At 36.3% G+C, this 21,462-nt stretch overlaps 1 protein-coding gene across 1 annotated transcript in view; it reads right to left on the bottom strand.

Moving 5' to 3' along the window:
- The window catches only part of Wnt6 (Wnt oncogene analog 6), a 58,298-nt gene extending 50,611 nt beyond the window's left edge, over positions 1-7,687 (bottom strand). Inside the window, exon 1 of the mRNA XM_090396088.1 lies at positions 6,607-7,687. Within this exon, the coding sequence (XP_090252214.1) occupies positions 6,607-6,674 (68 nt within the window). The 5' untranslated portion in view covers positions 6,675-7,687. The remainder of the gene's footprint in view (positions 1-6,606) is intronic.
- Positions 7,688-21,462: the final 13,775 nt, after the last annotated feature.

Below are 21,462 nucleotides of genomic sequence, written 5' to 3'. Positions count from 1 at the left end.
TTTTGATATTTAATCTGTAACCGCTGTGTTTCTAGGTGCTTAATAAAATCACTTATATCAGATAGATTTATGATTTTCCCCAACCGTTGGATATTTATGTGGAATATAAACAGAAAAATATATTGAATGGGTTAATCTAACTCTAATGTGAGGTCCAGTAACAGTTCCAGTTAGAAATATATCTTTGATGCTAACTACTTCTCGGTTTTCGAAATTTTCATATCAGTCCTGAAATAATATGAGTTCTACGGTCGATTTATTTGGAGAAGAAGGGTTTAAAAAAATTAAAGTTTTCTGGAGGGGAAGACTCTTACTGACCTGTGGCAGAGATCGGCTAACTCGGAAACAAGCTTGAAAAAAAAAAAAAACTACATCGAGTCTTTCTTCTGGTGATTATCGCATAACAGCATCTAGTATTAAGTTAATAGAAATCTTGTATATAAAGCATCTGTTCAGAATTTATTTTCGCGAAAGACCAAAGCTGGCATGCACTGTTGTTAGAATACGAAGTGATTTACTTAAGTTGCCTATGCAAGAATTGAAGACGGGAGAACACTCTTGTAATAAGAGACAAAATGACTTCAAGCGATGCTGCGAGATTACTATCCTGATGTGAGAAAGGTGGCATAGATAAACAGAAGATACATCAGTGATCTGAATAAGGAATCTGTAGTGATCTGTCGGTTATAAAGGTGTTTTCTATATTTGGCCCTTTTGAAATCGTATTTCGATTTTTTATTTTATTTTATTTTTTTATTTTTTTATTTTTTAAAGTTGTTGCTAGCGTTTGCTGAGATGTTGGATTTTTTTGATATTTTTTTTTCTAGATATGGATGTTGTTTGAAAATATATTATGTAATATTAATTATTATGCAATAATATATGCATTATGTTACCTGGAATTTCGCTCAGTGAGAAGCTAATAACCATGCTTTTGGGTACTAGTAAAATGGAAAATTTTATGATTTCACTAATTCAATATTCACTTATCACGGATGCTAACATTAACACCATAAACTGAACAGCTTATAATAATACTGTTGCTACTAATAGAAATAATAGTGGAAACTCGGTTGCAACCTTGGAAGGAAATCACCGAGAAATTGCTCAGTTAACTAGAAACCGTATTTCGTGGTCTGTCTGGTTTATCATGATTTTTTTTGTGTGTGCAAAATATGAAAGATGAAGTTTGTTTTTTTTTTTAACTGAACAAAAGTTTTCACTATAAAGTAAGGTTTGCTGTCGAAAACTGATGCGATGCTACATTTCGAAATTATCTTTGAAAGGGCTGTTACATTGGTGAAAACTCTGGATTTCAAATGTGTTATTATTACTTCATCAACAAACCAATAGCTTCATACTGGATTTTTATTTTCATCCGCTAAAAGGCTATAAATGATTGCGCGCGTTTGCAAAACACATCTACACACTGCTAATAAGACAATATTGTAACATTCACTAATTCAACAATGTTAAATTAGGAAATTAGGATATTAGGAAAGAGCATGCCTAGAAATAATCTCAGCTGGTATGGTCACTTAAACAGAATGGGAGAGTAAAGATTAGAAAAGCGAGTGTTCTTTGCCAGGTTGGCAGGTAAAAGACCCAGAGGAAGACCAAGATGTAGATGGATTGATACACTAGAAACCGCCTTTGATAACAGATAACATATCAGATAACAGATTAATTTGTAGGAAAATTATTGATCGGAAGTTAGTAATGATGTAACTTTTTTATGTAGTGCTATTATAATTATCCTGTACATCCCCTGAGGAGCTTCCGTAGCTCACTCAGTATAGACGAAGCCCTTTGTTCGGAAAGACCTGGGTTCGATTTCCGTTTGTGGGTAATCTTTATATGATCTCTTTCGATGAAAAGTGGGTTAGCCGGTCTCATACGGAGGTATGGGTTTTTTTCCACCTGGAAACTCGGGTTTTTCGTCCTCCAGAACAAGCAAACCGCCCCGTTAACACACATGGATTAGAGTCATGAATACGTCCCAGCCATATGCCGGTCCCGAGCCCGGATAAAACTTGGGGGGGGGGGGGGGGGGGCAATGGTGAACTACCCTGTAAAAATCTCACCAGGAACATTTTATGGGCAATGTCTACAAAGTTACCTAGGGTCGAAAACGACTGAAAGAGAAAAACCACACCACACCGCTGAGGTGTGGTGCGGTTTTTCTATAAAGAATTTTATGATGATAATGATGATGATGATAGGAATGCGAACTAGTTATCACATCATATGTATCCAGATATGTCTGAAGGAAGACGAGAGATGGAGAGAAGAGCCAAATGTTACATTTAGGATATCATTTAGGATAAATGTAAAATTGAAAAATAAAATAAAATGAAATAAAAACATCAAATATACTTAGGACACTATTCTGAATTCATCTTAATTATCGACAGTTACAAAAGTAATGGGAATTCATATTTATAGACAGTGTGGCTGTTAATAGTCCAAGAGTTGTCCATAAATGCTTATTCTATGGTTCATTTTCTCATAGTTCTATGTTATAATTTTAAAAGAAACTCTCTGGAAAGCATCAATCTGAAATTGTAAGATAATATCAAAAAATTGTAAGATAATATCAAATAGCCTGTAGTTGAATAAAAAATTTTATTTACAGATATACGCTAACCACTCGGCCAACCGGTCTGGCTGGACGAGTGGTTAGCGTATCCGCTTTCCAGCCAAAAGGCTGCGGGTTCGAATCCCGCCGTGGGCATGGATGTTTGTAATTGTCTGTGGAAAAACTAGTATTGATGGTATGCGGATGGATAGCGTTGATAGTTGCGGTCATTTGGCGGATTGAGTGGTGGAGACAGCCTTGTAGAGCAGGTGCCCTCCCTCGATAAGTCTTTGGACTCCCTGGAAGTGTCAGATAATAATAATAATATCAGCACCATTTATGAGACTAACTTAGCAACGACAAAATTAGGCGTGAGATATTTTAATTCCCATGTCTGGATCAACGCTAAAACTTCTAGAATTCCAAATTTGAATCAAATTAGTTTCTTGCATTTCCAACAAAATGCATGGGTGGAAAGAAATTTAATTACTTTAAGCAATCAAATGCAAAACAGTATTGACAATATTCTTACCCTGTGAATGATACTGTACATACATTATTGAGAACACAAGAAAAAAATTATGCTTTCTGAAATAAAATTGTAACAAATTTTGTGCAAAAGAAATTTAGAAACTAAGAAATTTTTAAGTGTAAAGAGAATGCCCATCGTTATAATTACTTCAATGAGATATCTATAACATATGAATTTATTATTATACTAGCTCGTGGGAGAACACAGGTTTAGCATTTAATACATCTTTACGGGGGAAACTGAACTAACATTTTGAATTCCTGCAATGTTGGGAATCATAAATTGGCTGCAGGTTCGAATCCCGAGTAATGCTTGTATGTTTGTAAAAGCTTACTTTGGACGAGCTTGTTATAGCTCCTTGAGTTTATGAAGCTTAAGTTGTGCCTAAGGATTCGCGAGTTGAGTAAATACTTTGCACCTGCGTAGCACATTCGAAAGCACGACCCAATACGTATCCTTTGATTGGAAAGATCTGGGTTGGAATCCATTTTAGGATACAAAGACGAAGAACTTTTGTTTGTAAGGATATTTTCAACTGGACGAGTTAGCGAGACTCATGGAAAGCGGCCGGTAGCTGATTGCATACTGTACCCGCTCTCCAACCAACAAGCTGTAGATTCTAATCCTAATATAGATGTCTGTGAAACTCTTTAGGTGGTACTCGATTGTCGTCATCCCTTGTGAGCCGAACGACCTGCATTGTTGGATGCCTAAAGTGACCTGAAGAAGTTTCGTTTCTGATCTCAATATAGGACCCAATTGTCTGACTCTTAATTTACCCGCGGTTTCAACCATGGGGAATAGATTTATAAACTTTCGAGTGGAATTCGCATTAATAATAATAATCTTTCCATAGAACATATAACATATAACATATTTATAGCTTGTGGACTGTTCAGAATTAACTGAGGTAATAAAGACACGTGACAAGTGCTGTTCTACCTGTCAGTTGAGTGCGCCGCTGGCAGTTTTTTTTTTTTTTTTTCATAGTGGGAAAAATCCCAATTTTCCAAGAAAAAAATCTCTACTACCTTTGTCTAAAGATCAAATGGCTCTGCTTCAGTTGAAAAAGCGCTTCACTTCTATCTTGTCCTTATTTACTCCATAATCGGTTAATCGTAATACACAATTAAGAAGATTTTCTTAAAATTTGGTCAGAGCCCTTTCCATTATTTCGTGTTCTGATGTGCATCTTTCTTGTTTTTTTTCTCTTCATCTTAAATTCATGTAATGCAAACCGCGTTATATTAAGGATAACAGGTTTTTACATCTTGCAACAGATGTCACTTCCCAAATTAAATCTAGTAATGGTATCATATCAGGTTTCACCACCAGCTGCGTTTAAAAATATCTCCCGTTTACTATTCTTTCTTGAAAACTGCATTTCTATTAGCCTGTCTCATACTAAGCTGGTAGGATTGTGTGTGTGTGTGTGTGTGTGTGTGTGTGTGTGTGTGTGTGTGTGTGTGTGTGTGTGTGTGTGTGTGTGTGTGTGTGTGTGTGTGTGTGTGTGTGTGTGTGTGTGTGTGTGTGTGTGTGTGTGTGTGTGTGTGTGTGTGTGTGTGTGTGTGTGTGTGTGTGTGTGTGTGTGTGTGTGTGTGTGTGTGTGTGTGTGTGTGTTCTTGAATTGAGATTCAAGTTTTCCTGACACAAAAGAACACACAATTTCCATGCCGGTCTCTTAGCCTTGATGTGGTAATTCCAAAAACAAAATATGCACTTTCTTATTTAAGAACGCTAAGGATTATATCCCATGTATCCCATTAGACAGTGTAGGAATGATGGATATGGGTAATAAATGATCGCATAGAAAAAAGGGTGCTAGAGGAATTTTTTGTTTATTGCGGTATGGAGCACACACACACACACACACACACACACACACACACACACACACACACACACACACACACACACACACACACACACACACACACACACACACACACACACTTTTTTTTATTTTGGTAGTAGACAGAGGAAACATTCTTTTGTATAGTAGCCCATGGAAAAATGAGACTACTGGACATTAATAATAGGTCTTACATTCGTAACGCCTATTATTAAAAAAAAGACCTGTTTTTATAAGACACTCTAGTTGAAATACTTGATTAATTTAAAGATGCGATTAGGTATTGTGATTCCGAAACTACAATTTTAATATGATTGCACACATATACACACACATGACTAAGAGTTTAGAAGGCAAAACACCAGGATATAATGATAACATTTATTTATTTATTTATTTTAATTGCCAACACGACGTTTCATCCTAATTGCAGGATGATATTTATTCAGGTGTAAACAAACACACTAATAGACAAAACAGTCAGGACTAACAAACGTGAGAACTATTATGCAGTACAGTTTTAGAAGAGACGGATGTTATTTTAAAATCTTTCTAATTGTATGTTGCATTGTTCAGAACGTGTTTGCGCATTCACAGGTGTGTGTGTGTGTGTGTGTGTGTGTGTGTGTGTGTGTGTGTGTGTGTGTGTGTGTGTGTGTGTGTGTGTGTGTGTGTGTGTGTGTGTGCGTGCGTGCGTGCGTGCGTGCGTGCGTGCGTGCGTGCGTGTGTGTGTGTGTGTGTGTGTGTGTGTGTGTGTGTGTGTGTGTGTGCACAACACGCACCACGCACGCACTATACTTGACATCTCTGAAAACCCTACCACCTCCATATCAAACCAGCAAACTCACCTTCAATTGAAAAGCTCTTATAATGATTTGCATCCTAGATAGGATTCGAATCCAGGTCTTTTTAATCAGAGGACGTTACTGATGCCGACTGAGTTACGGAAGCTCCCAGTTTAAGCGTTTATATTAAATATTATTAATTAATATAAACATTTTATATTTTATATAAACAGTTTATATTAATATAAACGTCTATATTAATTCATCTCGTATAAATTCCACATGAAGACTGTTAACCAATTATTTTATTGACGACAAGGACAGTAGGTAGATTTACACCTCTATGTTATTATGACAAACAGGAAAAGTATTGTCATTCCCTTTTAAATTCGTGCTTGCCGGCTTTAATAGCACAAACATTAATCGTTTCACACCATACACATACTGCTAATGCAACTATACTTCCTTTTTTTTTCCTACTGCATCACCTTGCTTATTATGTTATTTCGACATGGTGTGTACATAATATAAGCACATAGTTGGGAGGAAAGCATTAAAATAACTTTCATTTGTAAGAACGATCACATTCTTAATTTAGCAGAGTAGCACTAAAAGTATTTAAAATTTTCTATGAAGAATAGCAATATGCTACTAAATATTAATAAGCATTTACGTATATCAAAACTGCTAAGAAATTGCCAAAACTTAACTAATTAGCATGCGATAATAGAAGTAACACGACACAGTAATTACAAGGTATAATGAAATGACGGAGTACATATTGAGAGAAAGAGAGAGAAAGTATACAGAAATCATGCTATTATCACTTATTGAAGTAACAGATAAAGCGAATACTTACGACCACAATCCGCTGACCTGACACATGTGAATAACGTACAATGCTACAAGTAGAAGGCGTATATCCATAGTACGGAAACCCCGTCAGGAACGTCGGCACTTTCGCTGTCCCCTCCCCCCCCGCTCCCTTACCAAGACAGCATGGCGACCTCGACGTTTGGCTTCTTGACCTCCGTGTGGTAGTGCGTACAGTCGTCCGCTGTCGAGAAGCGACCACCACTTACAGGCTGCTGTACGTACGAACCACGGTGCGTTCTGTAATGTCTCTCGACTACGGAGTTCACAAGTTTTCAGGTGCGGATGCTGTTCACTAGTTCCGTCAATCCTGAAGTCCTTGGAGGAGCAGCGGTGGGCTTTTCTTGCTTGCTTTTTTTGTAGACACAGTTCTTGTGGAAGCACCAGATTCACAGTGAAGCGAGGTTTCGTGTCATTATTTGTGTTTTCCTTTTGTTTAATGCCATTCCTAACTAGTTTCCATGGTGATCTTGTTAGGCAGTCGTGATTAGAGTATTTCGTCGCAAACTTAATTTTGTCATGCCGGAAAGAGTCCAAGAAGTAGTCTTTGGCCTTTATTGAAAACTGATAAATTGTAACAAATGCCTTCCACGTTTCTAGTCTGGTTTATTCTTCCGTCAAAGCCACAAATACATGACCAGGAGGCTGCACAAAACATTCTAAAAGGAAGATCGTGTTGTTTCACTTCCTTTCCCATATCACGTTTATCTACCGTCGTTTTCAAATGAGGAGGCATGACAACGAGCGGTCTCTGACATTGTCATGTCGCACAGCAGTCTGCCATCTCTCCATGTTACATCTGTTCCGATCCCTTTTTGAGCGAGGGTCACAACAAACCTCCTACATAGGTACCGCTGTGATGCACGCGGGTCTGCCGACAGGCACCCTGCAGGGGTCGCGGCAGGCACTGAGAACCGGCACTTGGAGTTATGTCGGCAAAAAGGAGGGCGGGAACTGGCTGCAACAGTGACGGTTGCGGATGACCCAGTAGTGAGCGGGAAAGAGTGCTTGATCGGTGACTAGCTTCGGGGGCCAGTCATGCATGTATGTGTGTATGTGTTATCCTGAAAAACAGCGCGATTATGAAAATCCAAACAAAGTACTCCTTGATGCACCTAAACATACTGAAATTCTCCCGCAAACGCTAGTTAGAATTATGGCTGGTATGATGACATATCTCGAACTACGAGTGAGCACTCGAGTACCTTCGCTAGCTACCCATTCACGAAATAGGGGGAAGATAAGAGACGGTGATCTCAAGAATAATGAAAGGTCAAGAGGAAGTCTCTCCTCGACTGTATGAAGCAGATATGTAGGACAACGTCTTAATGACACTTGGAAGACTTTTCACTGTGTACATGACATCTTTATGTCTACCCCCCCACCTCCTGCTTTCATCCCTCCCTTGAAATCATATTGACAAACAGCAACAGTTGAGCGACTTTGTTCCGAGCCACTGGACTGAGTCAATGAGAAGATTATGGAACGTAAAAGATAGGAACTCTAAAAATAATAGCAAAATCTTAGAAACCCTGATATCAAGTTTCGTGATTAATACACCACATACTGCATTGTTTATTGCTTCATAATTATACTCATTTTTTTTTTATTTCTACATTATAACTCTAGCAAGTTACAAAACAGCTCGTCATTGTTGAATGTTATTTATGTTTTTATATATAACTGCTTATATTAACAAATAAAATCCTAATAAAATTCTAAAAACGATGTTTTAGAATAACAAAACACTATAAACTTTGGCATTCAGTTTTGTATAAGTACAAAACTGTATGCCATATATAAAGTAAAATTATATATAATGAACTCGAAGGGAAGACACTTTGTTTCTGAAAAGCATAATAATCTCTAATAACTGTTGTTGCTGTTCATCTAACGCAAAAGTTGGCAATTGGAGTTACAATTGAAAGAGAGAGAGAGAGAGAAAGAGAGATTGCAATTGTTACAGAACAAACTAAGGCTACTTAACTGAGTGTGTTCTCTGGCCGGTTTGGTTGTTCAATGTGGAAGTCACACCATTAACTTAAATATTAAGTGTGTGTGTGTGTGTGTGTGTGTGTGTGTGTGTGTGTGTGTGTGTGTGTGTGTGTGTGTGTGTGTGTGTGTGTGTGTGTGTGTGTGTGTGTGTGTGTGTGTGTGTGTGTGTGTGTGTGTGTGTGTGTGTGTGTGTGTGTGTGTGTGTGTGTGTGTGATAATTCAGAATTATTTCGAATACTGAACATAAATTTTAGATATAAGATTTGTAAAATTTGGATGGCCTGGTTGGCTGAGTGGTTAGCGTATCACCCTCTCCTGTGGGCATGGATGTTTGTGATTGTCTGTGGAAATACTAGTGGTGGTGGTGGTCGGCGGTAGATAGCGTTGGTGTAGTTGCGGTCAGTTGGTGTATTGGCTGGTGGAGATCTGTCTCCACCAGCCAATAGTCAGAGCTGTAGAATAGGTGTCGTCCCTCAATGTCTTTGGACTCTCTGGAGGTGTCAAGTAATAATACTCGTAATAATAAAAAAGTAAAGGAATTATTTTTGTGAAATGCAGTTTTTTAATGTTTTTCTCCTAATTCTAAAATCAACTTTGAATTTTAATGGATTTCGGATTTTAGATATAAGATTTGGTTGCAAGAGCATGAATAACCACTGTATTAACCTCAAACAAGAAAAAAGCTTTCCCTGAGATTCTTCTCTTCATTTGATATTGGACTACTTACTTATCGTCAGAAATAGAGGGGGGGGTCTTATACGAGCTTCTTTCAGTGTATGTGTATTTGTGTGTGTGTGTGTGTGTGTGTGTGTGTGTGTGTGTGTGTGTGTGTGTGTGTGTGTGTGTGTGTGTGTGTGTGTGTGTGTGTGTGTGTGGAGTTCAATATATGAACACTAAAATGAAAGTAAGCATGAGAGAGAGTGAGAGAGGAAAAGAACCAATCTGAAGATATGTATTCGAAGAACTAAATAATCCCAATTAGGTAGTGCACTCCTCAAGTTAGCCAGCGTGTGCTGCTCAAGAGGATAATTCAGACAATCTTCTTAAATTTAAATTCACGATTAAAACAAACAACAATGAATAGAAAGTGCAACGAAGTACGAAAACTTTGTTTCGTTTTCCATTCTCCGATTCCTACTAAATTATCTTATAAGAAATAAAGTCCAGTCCGACGAAATGAGGAGTCAAAATGACACAGTGAACCAACAAACCTACTGCGCAATATTCTGTATATTTTATCTTGATCCTTTTTTCATTCGATATTTCCGTATTTCCAGCTGTAACGGTTCGTTTTGTTTATCAAAAAAGTATCATAAACTCCTATATCCTCCTGGTTGGAGGCAGGAATTGCAATCAGATAATCTCTCAAAAAAATCAAATATAAATCTTTTAACTAAAGAGGAAATTGGGGGATTTCCTCTTTTGTTAAAAATCACAAGCATCCATGCCCACTGTGGGCATGGATGCTTGTGATTGTCTTTAAGTCGGAGATCAATTTCATCGTCGGATACGAGAAGACCGTCCCGCGTGTTGGAAAATTTTATTTTCCTTTCCTAACTCCGCAATGAAAACAGTACTACATACTGTGGTCCCATGTAGTGGCTTGAAAAATTTCCTTGTTTGGTCCCTAGAGCAGGGTTAGCCTAGTGGCTGTGCGCTTCGCAACCATATGCCTGGGGAAGGAGTGTCCTAGGTTCGTTCCCGTCGTTGATGTGACGAGCTAAAGGCTCTTCCTCAGCCATAGCCAAGTTAGCCGGTCTTGGGCGTGGACAGTAGGGTTTTTTCCCCAGTTTATCCTGGGGTTTTTCATCCCGTAAAGCAGGCAAACCGGGCCTTGAGAACTCAACACTACGTACATAGTATACACCGGGACTAGGGCTGACCACACTCTCCTGTGAACGGTTTGAGGTCCGATGATTAATAAAAAAAAACCTCGACACCGCAAGATAAAAGAGGGAAAAAGGAAGATGAGATGAGATGAGATGAGATAAAAATATATAAAAAATAATAAAAATCGGAAGAAAATTCCTTAGCCCACCCATGATACTAATGTATTATATGATACTAATGTACTGCTTTTCGTTGATAACGAGCACACAAAAAAGAGTTGATTGTTCATGAGTGAACAGAACATTAATTCCATAGACCAATCTCTCCAAAAAAGAACAGCAACCTATGGTAAGAAGAGAAGGCTCACTACCCCATCATTAAGAGTATAGATAAAACAATTACTATCTATAAAAAGTATTAGTAAGAAATATTTTCACCTTTAGCAACCTGTAATGGGGTACACAAGTGAACAACAGTTTGTTCACTTGTATAATGAAATTTAACCCTATTATATATATATACTGTATATATATATATATATATTCTTCATGATGCAACTAAAGAAATGCTTACATCCACTATTGTTGAGAAATAGGTGGCATAGTGTATATCAAACTCCATCATCGTTTCCTATGACGTATTTCAGAGAACGATCTCTAGGTTGAAATACACTTGTATTCCGTCAAATGTGAGAAGGTTATGTTAAGTGAAGCTGTGATTTTACTTTTTCTTTTTTATCCTGGAAGGGCGAACTTTTTTTTCTTTTAAAACACACACTTACTATCCATAAAATACAAGGCCTTTAATACAAGGCACATGCAGACATCAAATAACCTTAGCTACTTTAGCAATAATGTAAATAACTAATTTCATCCTTTTCAGGGGAAGAAATCTCTAAGTTAAAGTCATATTCCACATAAAGAACGAAACGATGACCAAGATTACTCTCACAAAACCGGGCAGCATAATCGATTTTTCAATTCCATGAATTTTTCTGAGATTGCTTAGCACTCTCGCTGATAGAGACCATCCCATCACTAATACATTATCTATAGAAATTGAAGTGCATTTCCAGGTTCTCTAGGGTGAGAATTCTGTGAATTTCCTTTGCAACTAAATTCGAAGTCTTCAATGTGACGACTTATTCCTTCTGTTTAATTTTCTTCGGAGAATTTTTGCAACTTCTGTTCGATTTTCTTTAAGATCGAGACATGGATAGATCTTGTTCTTCGTCTATTTTGCCAAAGAGATTTCCATGCCGTCTCGTCCAAGGCTTGTTCCTTTGCTTCTTTCCAGTTAATTCCCTTCTTTTTCTAATTTTCTTTAATTTCCTTTTGCCAACCTTTCCTGGGCCTGCCTATGTTTCTTTTTCCTATTTTCTGGCTTTCATATACAGTTTTTGCTGTTCTTCCTTCTTTCATTCGATTAAGATGTCCAAACCACCTCATGTTGACTTGTGTTATGAATTGGTTCAGAGGTGCAACTTGAAAGGCTGTCTCTTGTAGTCTTGTTTTTCGCGCCACTTTCCTAAGATATTTCACTTCAACTGTTTGCAGTTTATTTGTGTTTCCTGTTGTTAAACACCTAGACTCGCAACTGTATGTTAATGTTGGTACAAACACTGAACGGTATAGAGTCGAAAATCCTTGAATAATTGAGAATGTACATTATTCTTCAAATCTCTATTGCAGAAATGTATTATTGTAGATCATTCCATCAACTCCATTTAGACGTTAGGTGAATAACTAGTTTCTTTGCGTTTATTTTGCTCATGTTTAGACCTTTTTTGACACGATTCTGAACGATAAAATATTTTACGACAGTGTTGGGTGTTTAGCTGGAGAACAATCTACATCATGATGCTACCTTAAACGGATACAGAAAGAATTGTTTGTTTCAAATTGGTAGCACTGAACAATGAAAACAAAGTTCAGAACAGACTTTTCGTAATCCTAGCATTACTTTTCCAGACGCATAATCAACAGTAACATCAAACTCTGCTTGTTTAATGTCATGGATAATATCCCTACTCATCTGGAAATCACCCTCTGTTCCTCCGTGTTTACATTGAAAACAATGAAAATAACTGGAAAATCTCGTTTCCCTAGGTTTTACAATAGACCTAAACCTATGTCTATTGTAGAATATTCAATGGATGACTAGCAATGCTGCGATAAACAACTCATCAGAGAGTCTGTCTGACTTCTGACAAGTAGAAAATAATCATTAACTCCTGTGCATGTAATGGTATTACAGCTGGTTAAAGCAGATATTAGGTGTGGGAAGTAATATTACAAACTATAAATCGATGTTAAAGTCACTACTGGGACTAGAATTCTGACTAATTATTATAAAATTAATGGAAACGTTTTGTAAACAACAGTCGAAAGAAAGAAAGACCCGTTCCCTTCAAACCAAGAAGGGAAGCCTTTCTAAGCTAACTGGTGTTAGATTAAGGAGGAAATTCGTTTTCTTTTTTCTACTGAAAGATGTGGTTTTTTCTTCTGTGAACACAGACTTACATACTAATGACCACGTGACCAGCAACTGTGTTAATTGTAAACTAACACAGTTAATTTTTTTTTTTTTTACAATTACACTTTTATAATTATAATTATAATTTTAATTTAAAAAAATTAAAAAATTAAAATTATAATTTCCAAACTGTTTTTATCTGTGATCATTCTTTTTTCTTTGTATTAGTTGCTGTTTGCAATGTTTTTACGATGTTTTACAACATCGTAAAAACTCGTCTTTACAATGTAAAATATTTTTGTAACTCTGAGATACTTTTACAACCGTTTTATGATTTACTAATAAAAGCAGCTTTAATCAGTTATGCTGTACAGTGATTACAGTCTGAAAACGTCCATGAGGAGCCAAAAGGATGGAAATGTGTTGGAAAAATGGGCAAATCTGTTTTTGTAATTCAAAGCGTTACTCTCATGTCGACCTAAGAAAGCATTTCATAATCGACGGTCTTGAACAATTATATGCCGGTTTTAATTTAGCTTGAAGTCCAAAAAATATAATATTTTTAAAAGAGACTTATTAATTCAAAGCTAAGTAATTTCTGTTACTTCTTGAAATTCACGAAAATAATAATAATAATAAAACATAACTTTATAGTATTGATAGCACAGTCGAGGCAGTGAGTGTGTCAGAATTAGAAGATGTAGCATTGGACGTCTGTTTTTTGCAGATGACCTAGTTCTGCTTAACTCTGCCACAGATGACCTCCAGCGCGCCCTGGATCGGTTTGTAGCTGTTTGTGCAGAAGCGGGATGAAAATCAGTGTGGCCAAAACGGAAACATTTCTGTTCTCAAGACAACTATCCCAATGCACTCTACATGTGAGTGGAGTCCCACTGAGGCAGGTGGAGAAGTTTAAATACCTTGGGTCCATATTCACGAGTGATGGAAAGTGGGACGTAGAGCTAGATACTCGAATTGGCTCAGTAAGCGCAATATTGCGGAAGCTTGGCCGTTCGGTAGTATTGAAGCGGGAGTTAAGTCAGAAGGCAAAGCTGGCTGTCTTCAATACAGTCTATGTCCCCATCCTCACCTACGGTCATGAGAGCTGGGTAATGACCGAAAGAATGCGTTCCTTCGGGGGGTTGCTGGGTTGACAAGACTCGATAGAGTCAGAAACTCTGCAATTCCGGAAACCCTCAATACTCAATCGCTGCTTCTCCGTGTTGTGAGATCACAGTTACGATGGTACAGGCGCCTGGTCAGAATGCCATAAGAGAAGCTGCCCCAGCAGGCCCTCTTTGTCAAGCCAGAGGGTGGGAGGCCAAGGACTCGCTGGATAGATTATATCCAAAACCTTGGGTGGACACGTCTGGGAACCCACCAGAACACCTGAGCTTGGTGGTGGAGGATCGTGACCATTGGAAGTCCCTCTTGCAGCTGCTGCCCCCACAACCCAATTAGGAAAGGTGGGCCTTGAAGATGGATGGATGGATGGATGGAACTTTATAGTAATCTTTAAAATATCTTCATATTCGGTTTAACCAATAAGTACTGCTATTTTTGAATTAGACGATTATTTTATACGAGGTGTGACTGTAAGCAATGAAATTAATTTTATCGAGCGACTTTTATGGATGACTAGAAGTGTTCTTTTTCGTGACTTTTTTTTCAATTTGCACAGGAATAACTGAGTTAATGTATTGATTTGATCTTCTAGCCATAATGAAAGTGAAACTCTAAAAGTAAGCCTCGCCTATATGAACAAAGAAAGCCTAGTAAGCCTATAATGAACGAAAAATAATGCTTATAAGCAGAAATATTTTCACGTATGCTCGGAACCGTTGTTCCTGAACCGATGGCACAACCGAACTATTGCACAACTACAGTCGCATTGCATCATAACACAGTCTATCCACCAATAGACTGTGTTATGTGCGAAAAATGTGCGAAACTTCCATATTTCAGTGTACTTTTCTTTCTGGACCATACTGATATGTATAGTTAGCATAAAAGTTTATACTTTTGTATCAATTTAGTCTGTAAGTTAATATAAACTGTGAAAAGCGGCATTTTTTATTTTGAAGGAAGGAAAAGTGAATATTCTGAAAAAATGATGATTGTTTTATACTATTTTGGTGGATTCTCATATCTACATTTCTGCAGAGTTCAGAATTCAGCTGCATTCAGTCTATTGCGATATGTTATTTTAGTTGAAGTATGTGAAGAAAATTCGGCCTCACACAGATATGTAGTTGGAAAAGGGAGAAGTATTTTAATTGCCATTTCAGATAATTTTGGATACTCTTATTTGATACTCGACAAGTGGTAGTTTCTTAAAGATTAGTTGCAGTGTGGAATCTGAAACCATACAATGAACTTTCCGCACTCTGTTGCATTAAAATTCATTTGTCTATAAATGCACGATTTTGTAACATCATATGCATTGGTCATTTTGAAAATATTGGCTCATTGAGTTCACTGTGTTATTAATTTTTTTTTAATTATTTAGTCTTTTGTTTTTAGCCTATTCAGTCTCGCGTATCCCCTGAAAGGGGTCTCAGGGACCGTTCGCGGATTACACTTTGAGAGCCGTTGTTGTGTGCCATTATCTAGTATTGTCTATCATCGCATGCATTTAATCTGCACTTCTGTTCAAAATCAGGTTTGTTATTGATTTCAAACGCGTTTTAGTGCGTAGACTTGCCATAATTTTCATGAAATAATCCCGTACTTCGGCGCCGGAAGGGGGGGGGGGGTGCCAAGTTTTTTTTTTTAATGCCAAGATAATGAGAACAGCAAAATGCTATGTACATAAAGATATAAATGAAACCATCGTACATTTACCATGTTATAAATCAGGATGATTTAGGTATTATGTCACGAAACTTAAAATCAGTTAAGATCACTGCGAACATGATCATTATTCCCTCATCCCTAATTGAAAAATTACCATTACGAATAGAATAGCGCACATGATATTCTGTTTCACTTTGAGCCTTCAGATATTTATAGTCTTCTTTTAGTTGTCCGTAAATTTACACTTACCATTAAATGGGTAAATAATGATTTTAAGAAAAATTCATAACTAAATAATAATAATGAAATACAATAATCATTAGGTATAGACTATGAAATCAAAAAGAAAAAGCTTCTCGTAGCCCAAGAGAAAACTAAGCGCTATATTTTGCGCATGCACAAAATATAGCTTAACCCAAATAAAATGTAAGTACTTTTGGTGAAGAAAATTTGGAATCCAGGACAGTTGCAGAACTCTCTGGACAAAATTCCGAACAGCTATCGAAATCCTAAACTGTCCAGACCAATCGAAAATGTATGGCAAACTTAATAGTCTGTCTCCCACCGTGTCCAGTTTAAGTAACGATAAATAATAATCGTTGTTTTTTAATTATTTTAACTGAGGCTGCGAATATCCTAGAAACTATTAACATAATGAATAAATCGGTATTGCTACTTTACGTAAAAAATCTATTTTATTGAGAAAAGAAATTATTTTTCGTTTGTCTCTTACATGTTATTCGCCTACATAGAAATAAATTTAATATATGCATGACATTTCATCAATGCAGGCGTACACAGATTGAAAACGATGCACCAAAACGATTTATTGTTATCATTTTGCCGCCAGTGCTGATTTATTCCCCGACTCCATTATTTTAAGAAAATCCCATATTCAGAGATTTTGATATGGTGCAATATGTTATCACTATACTGCAGTCATTGGCTCCAGTACTACTTTGTTTAGCAAATCTAAAGTACAAGTGAATCTAACTATAATATTTTATGATAATCCTATAATCTCATCCAAGGATCTAAGTCTGCAGTACATTGGTATTGCGGGTGAGATGGATGGGTGTGTTGATAATCCGAAAATAGTGTTCTAGAGATCAGAGATGGTACTTTTTTGTTCAATCCATTTCATCTTTCAATAAGCAGAATGGTAATCTCACCGGGCGTTGGAATATATTATTATTATTACTATTATTCATATAAATCCAACCTCAGATAAGCTTACATATAAGCTTCGAGGATGAAAGCAGAGAAATTAGTTCTCATCCAAGATATATCATATGTAACCAAATTCATGTAATGTACGTATCACATGTAAACCAATGTATGTAATGTAAGTATCATATGTAAACAAATGTAAGTAATGTATCATATGTGATCAAATGTATGTAATAACTGTAACAAAAGTATGCAATATGGAGTGATTATATCCATTGATATTGTATATATAGAGCGTAAAATTGCAAAGAAACATCTGTAATAATCATCATTATGAATATTATAATAATATACTTTGTAAACAGTTATTGTTATTATTATTATTTAAAAAAAAACTTTATGTACGAGAAAGTATTTGTTATGCATAATTGTGTTTATATAATGTATGTAATTTATCTGAGAAATAATAAAAATGTTTTTAAAAAAATTATTATTATTATTATTATATGGGTATCTCCATGGAGTCGGAAGACTCATCACGGGAGACCCAAACTATCAAAACAATATCTATCATACCTCTTCTTGAACTCGTTTACAGACGAAGCACTCACAACTGAGTCAGGCAATGCATTCCATTTTCACCACTCTCCAAGCAAAAAATCTAGTTCTCACACTCTTGTTAACCACACTTCTCCTTAATTTCCAGGGATGACCTCTTGTTCTTCCATCACTATCACACAGCTGAAATATTTCCCTTGCCTCAATCTTATAAAAACCTTTTAGTGATTTAAATGTTTCTATCATATCTCCTCTTTTCTGCCTATCAACCAATCTCTGTAATCCACAAGCTCTCAATTTATCAATGTAGGGAGCATTTTTATACCACTCACCAACTTAGTCACTCTCTGAGCCATCTTCCACCAATTCCTCATCTTCAAGGAATCCAGGCGACCAGACTTGAGCACAGTAATCCAAATGCGGAAGTATCAACGCCTTATAAAGAGGAATGATAACCTCTTTATCTCTGGATGTTAGTGTGTTCTTCAATAACCAAGTAACCCTATGTGCTATCTTGGGCACCTTAGCAATGTGTACTCTGAACTTCAACTCCGTATCCACTAATACCCCCAAGTCCCTAGCCTTATCAATATCTTGGAATACCGTTCCATCAATATGGTACACAACTGGTAATCTTTTAACCCCAAAATGCATAACTTTACACTTTTCCACATTAAACTGACATCCATTACTTTTTGCCCATTTTGCCAGCTTATTTAAATCATCCTGCAAACTCTCAACATCGGCTTGATATATTCACCACTTTATAATTTCACTGTCACAGTAACATTTAAACCGAGATCGGTTGGAATTACTAAAGCTTTTAAATATGTGCTATCACATTTATTTGCTCAGCTTTCATTTCTCCAACAGTATACGTACATTCTCAACAGTATACGTAGACTTTATTTCAGCGAATATGACTATTCCTTTCTTGATTTAACCATTAATTTTGTTAACAAGTTACATCCGAAAGGTATAGCTAACGTTAATTACTGCATGACATTCGTTACGTTTACACTACTAGTAAATTGATCAAAGCGATTTTGCTTATAAGGTATAGAGAAAGAACAGAGAAGAAAAAGAAATCATAAACCTGTACGTAAATGCTATCGGATATATTAAAATGATATTTCCATTTAAGTACCCGAAGAGAAGCAAGTCATTCGGTCCACTACTGCAGTTAACAACCATCTCGACTTCAACTCACATTACTCCTAAGAGGTTTCATCACGAAGTAGACTTCCTTACACATGTCTTCATTAGAAACTACAATGAATTATTCAACGCACACGCAGTCTCCAAAACTTCTAAAATAATCAGTCTTCACCATGCTCAATATCTGACTATTATGAAATTCCAGGACAGTATCTCCCTTTCCCTCTTTTCATCCTTGATACCTTCACAATGAGCTATCGTTTCTGCATATATCATTGATAGAGCATGATTTCTCTTAGTTAACTAATAGAAAGGTTAGATCAACCATGCCTCAAGAACAATTGAGAACTTGATCATCTCTTTCCATTTCATGTACGTATAAAAAACTCAGCGATAATTAGTCCTGGAATTGCAAAAATTAACATTTGTGTCTATTACGAACCTAAAGTTCCATGTATGTTTCAGTTTTATACGGTACCAAATTATTCTATTTAAATTATTAACCATTTGATATAGATCAGATCAATCAGGTTTTTATATGTGGCTAGTGGATTAAAATTCTTAATATCTTTAAATCAACTTTAAAGTAATCTCCTCCCTTAATTGAAATAATCCAATATCATCATTGCGCATAATGTTATTTTGAAAATTAAATAAAACTGAAATCAGTTATAGTGAATGAGGACAGGTGGCCAAATATTGCTTGGGAATATAAACCAAAGGGACACCGATCAAGAGGAAGACCCAGGAGGAGATGGGTAGAAGACTTTTTAAACCCTTGAAATGTTAAAGGCAAATAATTGCCTAATACGGGAAGCCAAGAAGAAGAAGAAGAAGAAGCTATTTTAACTGAACTATGAGTTACATACAGTATAATTTTCAAGTAGTTAGACGGAATAGACATCAGAAAATAGGGTTAATGGAGGAGCTGAGTCCAGGAAAAAGCGTATGACCAGCGGTGTGCCACAGCTCTATACTTTAGCCACTGCTATTTAACTTGTACATTAACGATATACAAAATCATCGGAGGGGAAATAAAATGGGTAGAGCAATAGTTAATAGGGTGATGTGAAGAATTTGCAGGACGACCTGTATAGACTAACAATATGGATAAATAAGAATGGCTATCAGTTTAATGTGTCAAAGTGTAAAGGTTTGCATTTTAGGATGAAAAGATTATCAGCTTGCACTGCATTGATGGAAGTGAACTGCAAGAAATTACGTTGGCTAGGAATTTGGGATCCTATTGGACTCTGGGTTAAAGTTCAGAAGTCATATTGCAAAAGTCACTAAAATAGCTCATGAGATTGCCTGGTTTTTGAAGAACACACTAACAAACAGATAAGGAGATCATATCTATTTATAAGGCATTGACTATTTCGCACAGATCTGGTCACTTAAGTTCCTGGGAGACGTAGAAGAGTCGGAAAGGATCCAGAGACGGATGACCAAGATGGTGGCAGGTCTATGGGATGCTCCTTATGAGGACAGATTAAACATTTGTGGGTTACAGAAATTGGAGGATAGGAGGAAAAGGGGGGGGGGATACGATAGAGACGTAAGTTATGTAAAGGTTGTTATATGATTGACACGAATGAAAATTTCGAGTATGTGACTGGTATTTGGAGAATTATGGGTCATCCATTGAAATTAAGAAAGAGTTTAATTAGCAAGGGCGTGATAGCTAGATTTTTTGCTTAGAGAGTAGTGAATGAGTGGAATGGGTTGCCAGAGTCAGTTTTACGTGCTGCGTCGGTGAATGAGTTCAAAAAAAAGTATGAGGTCTTGTGCAAATGATGGTTAGTATTTGGTTTTCGGAATGTGACTGGACCTCCCGCGATAAGTCTACAGACTCCATGAAGGTGTCAATAATAATAATAATAATAATAATAATAATAATAATAATAATAATAATAATCCTATATATATATATTTATAATTTTATTATTATAAACATAATAAAATAAAAGGAGTCACCTGCTCATTAGCGTACTACTACTAGTTTAGCTCGAAGTGTTTCCTCGAGTCTAGCTTGTTACTGATAAGACTAAATGATCAAATCAACTATTCTCAGTAGATGCAAAAAAACTAAGTCGTAAAAGTGCTTCATACACAAACTTTTATTGTTATTTTCTTTTAAAGATATGCTATCCATTAAAAGTCGGAAATTTACAGCACACATATCAGTTACATGGATAAATACATGGTTTTACATGGTCAAATAATCCAATAATCCTCTAGAAATCAAACTAGTAGTAGTAGTAGTAGTACGCTAATAAGCATTTGCATATTTGCATTTGATGTTTGTATTGATAGGTTTTTATTTGCTATTACCTCAGTTATTTGCGTGTTACTTTCACCAATAGGTTGGATGGACATGACAGATTGAAATTGCAAAATGTTTTCGCTTCAGGTATTGGTACTATTATATATTTGCAGATCTTAATGTTTGAAAACAACAATTACGAACATCATTATATTTGATAACAGTGCTAAAGCGCCAAGCGTACTTCTAGAAGTCATTATGCAAATTTTTATAAATAAATCTATGAAACATCGAAACATATCAAAAACTACAGTACCTCTTTATGTTTCTAATACGTAAAAGTCACATGCCACAGGATCTCCCTCCCCCCATATCTTCCATATTTATATCTGATTGGCCATTGAGATAAGCGTTCATTTCTAGAAAGCATTGGCTAAATGAAAGTTAATGTTTTTATTTAAGTAATTAGTGTTTTATTTAAGTGTTATTTTAATTATGCTGATTATTTTAATTGAAAATCAATAATATCATTACAGCAATGCATTGGAAAGGCTTGAGTTAAGGATGTTTAGTAATGCACCTGAAAAATGTTCT

The sequence above is a fragment of the Typopeltis vanoorti genome, chromosome 7, assembly GCF_054136105.1.
Source record: "Typopeltis vanoorti isolate ZY-2024b chromosome 7, IOZ_Tvanoo_1.0, whole genome shotgun sequence".
Lineage (NCBI taxonomy): Eukaryota > Metazoa > Arthropoda > Arachnida > Uropygi > Thelyphonidae > Typopeltis > Typopeltis vanoorti.
The sequence above is the reverse complement of the archived record's forward strand: the minus strand, read 5'-3'. Positions and strand labels throughout refer to the sequence as shown.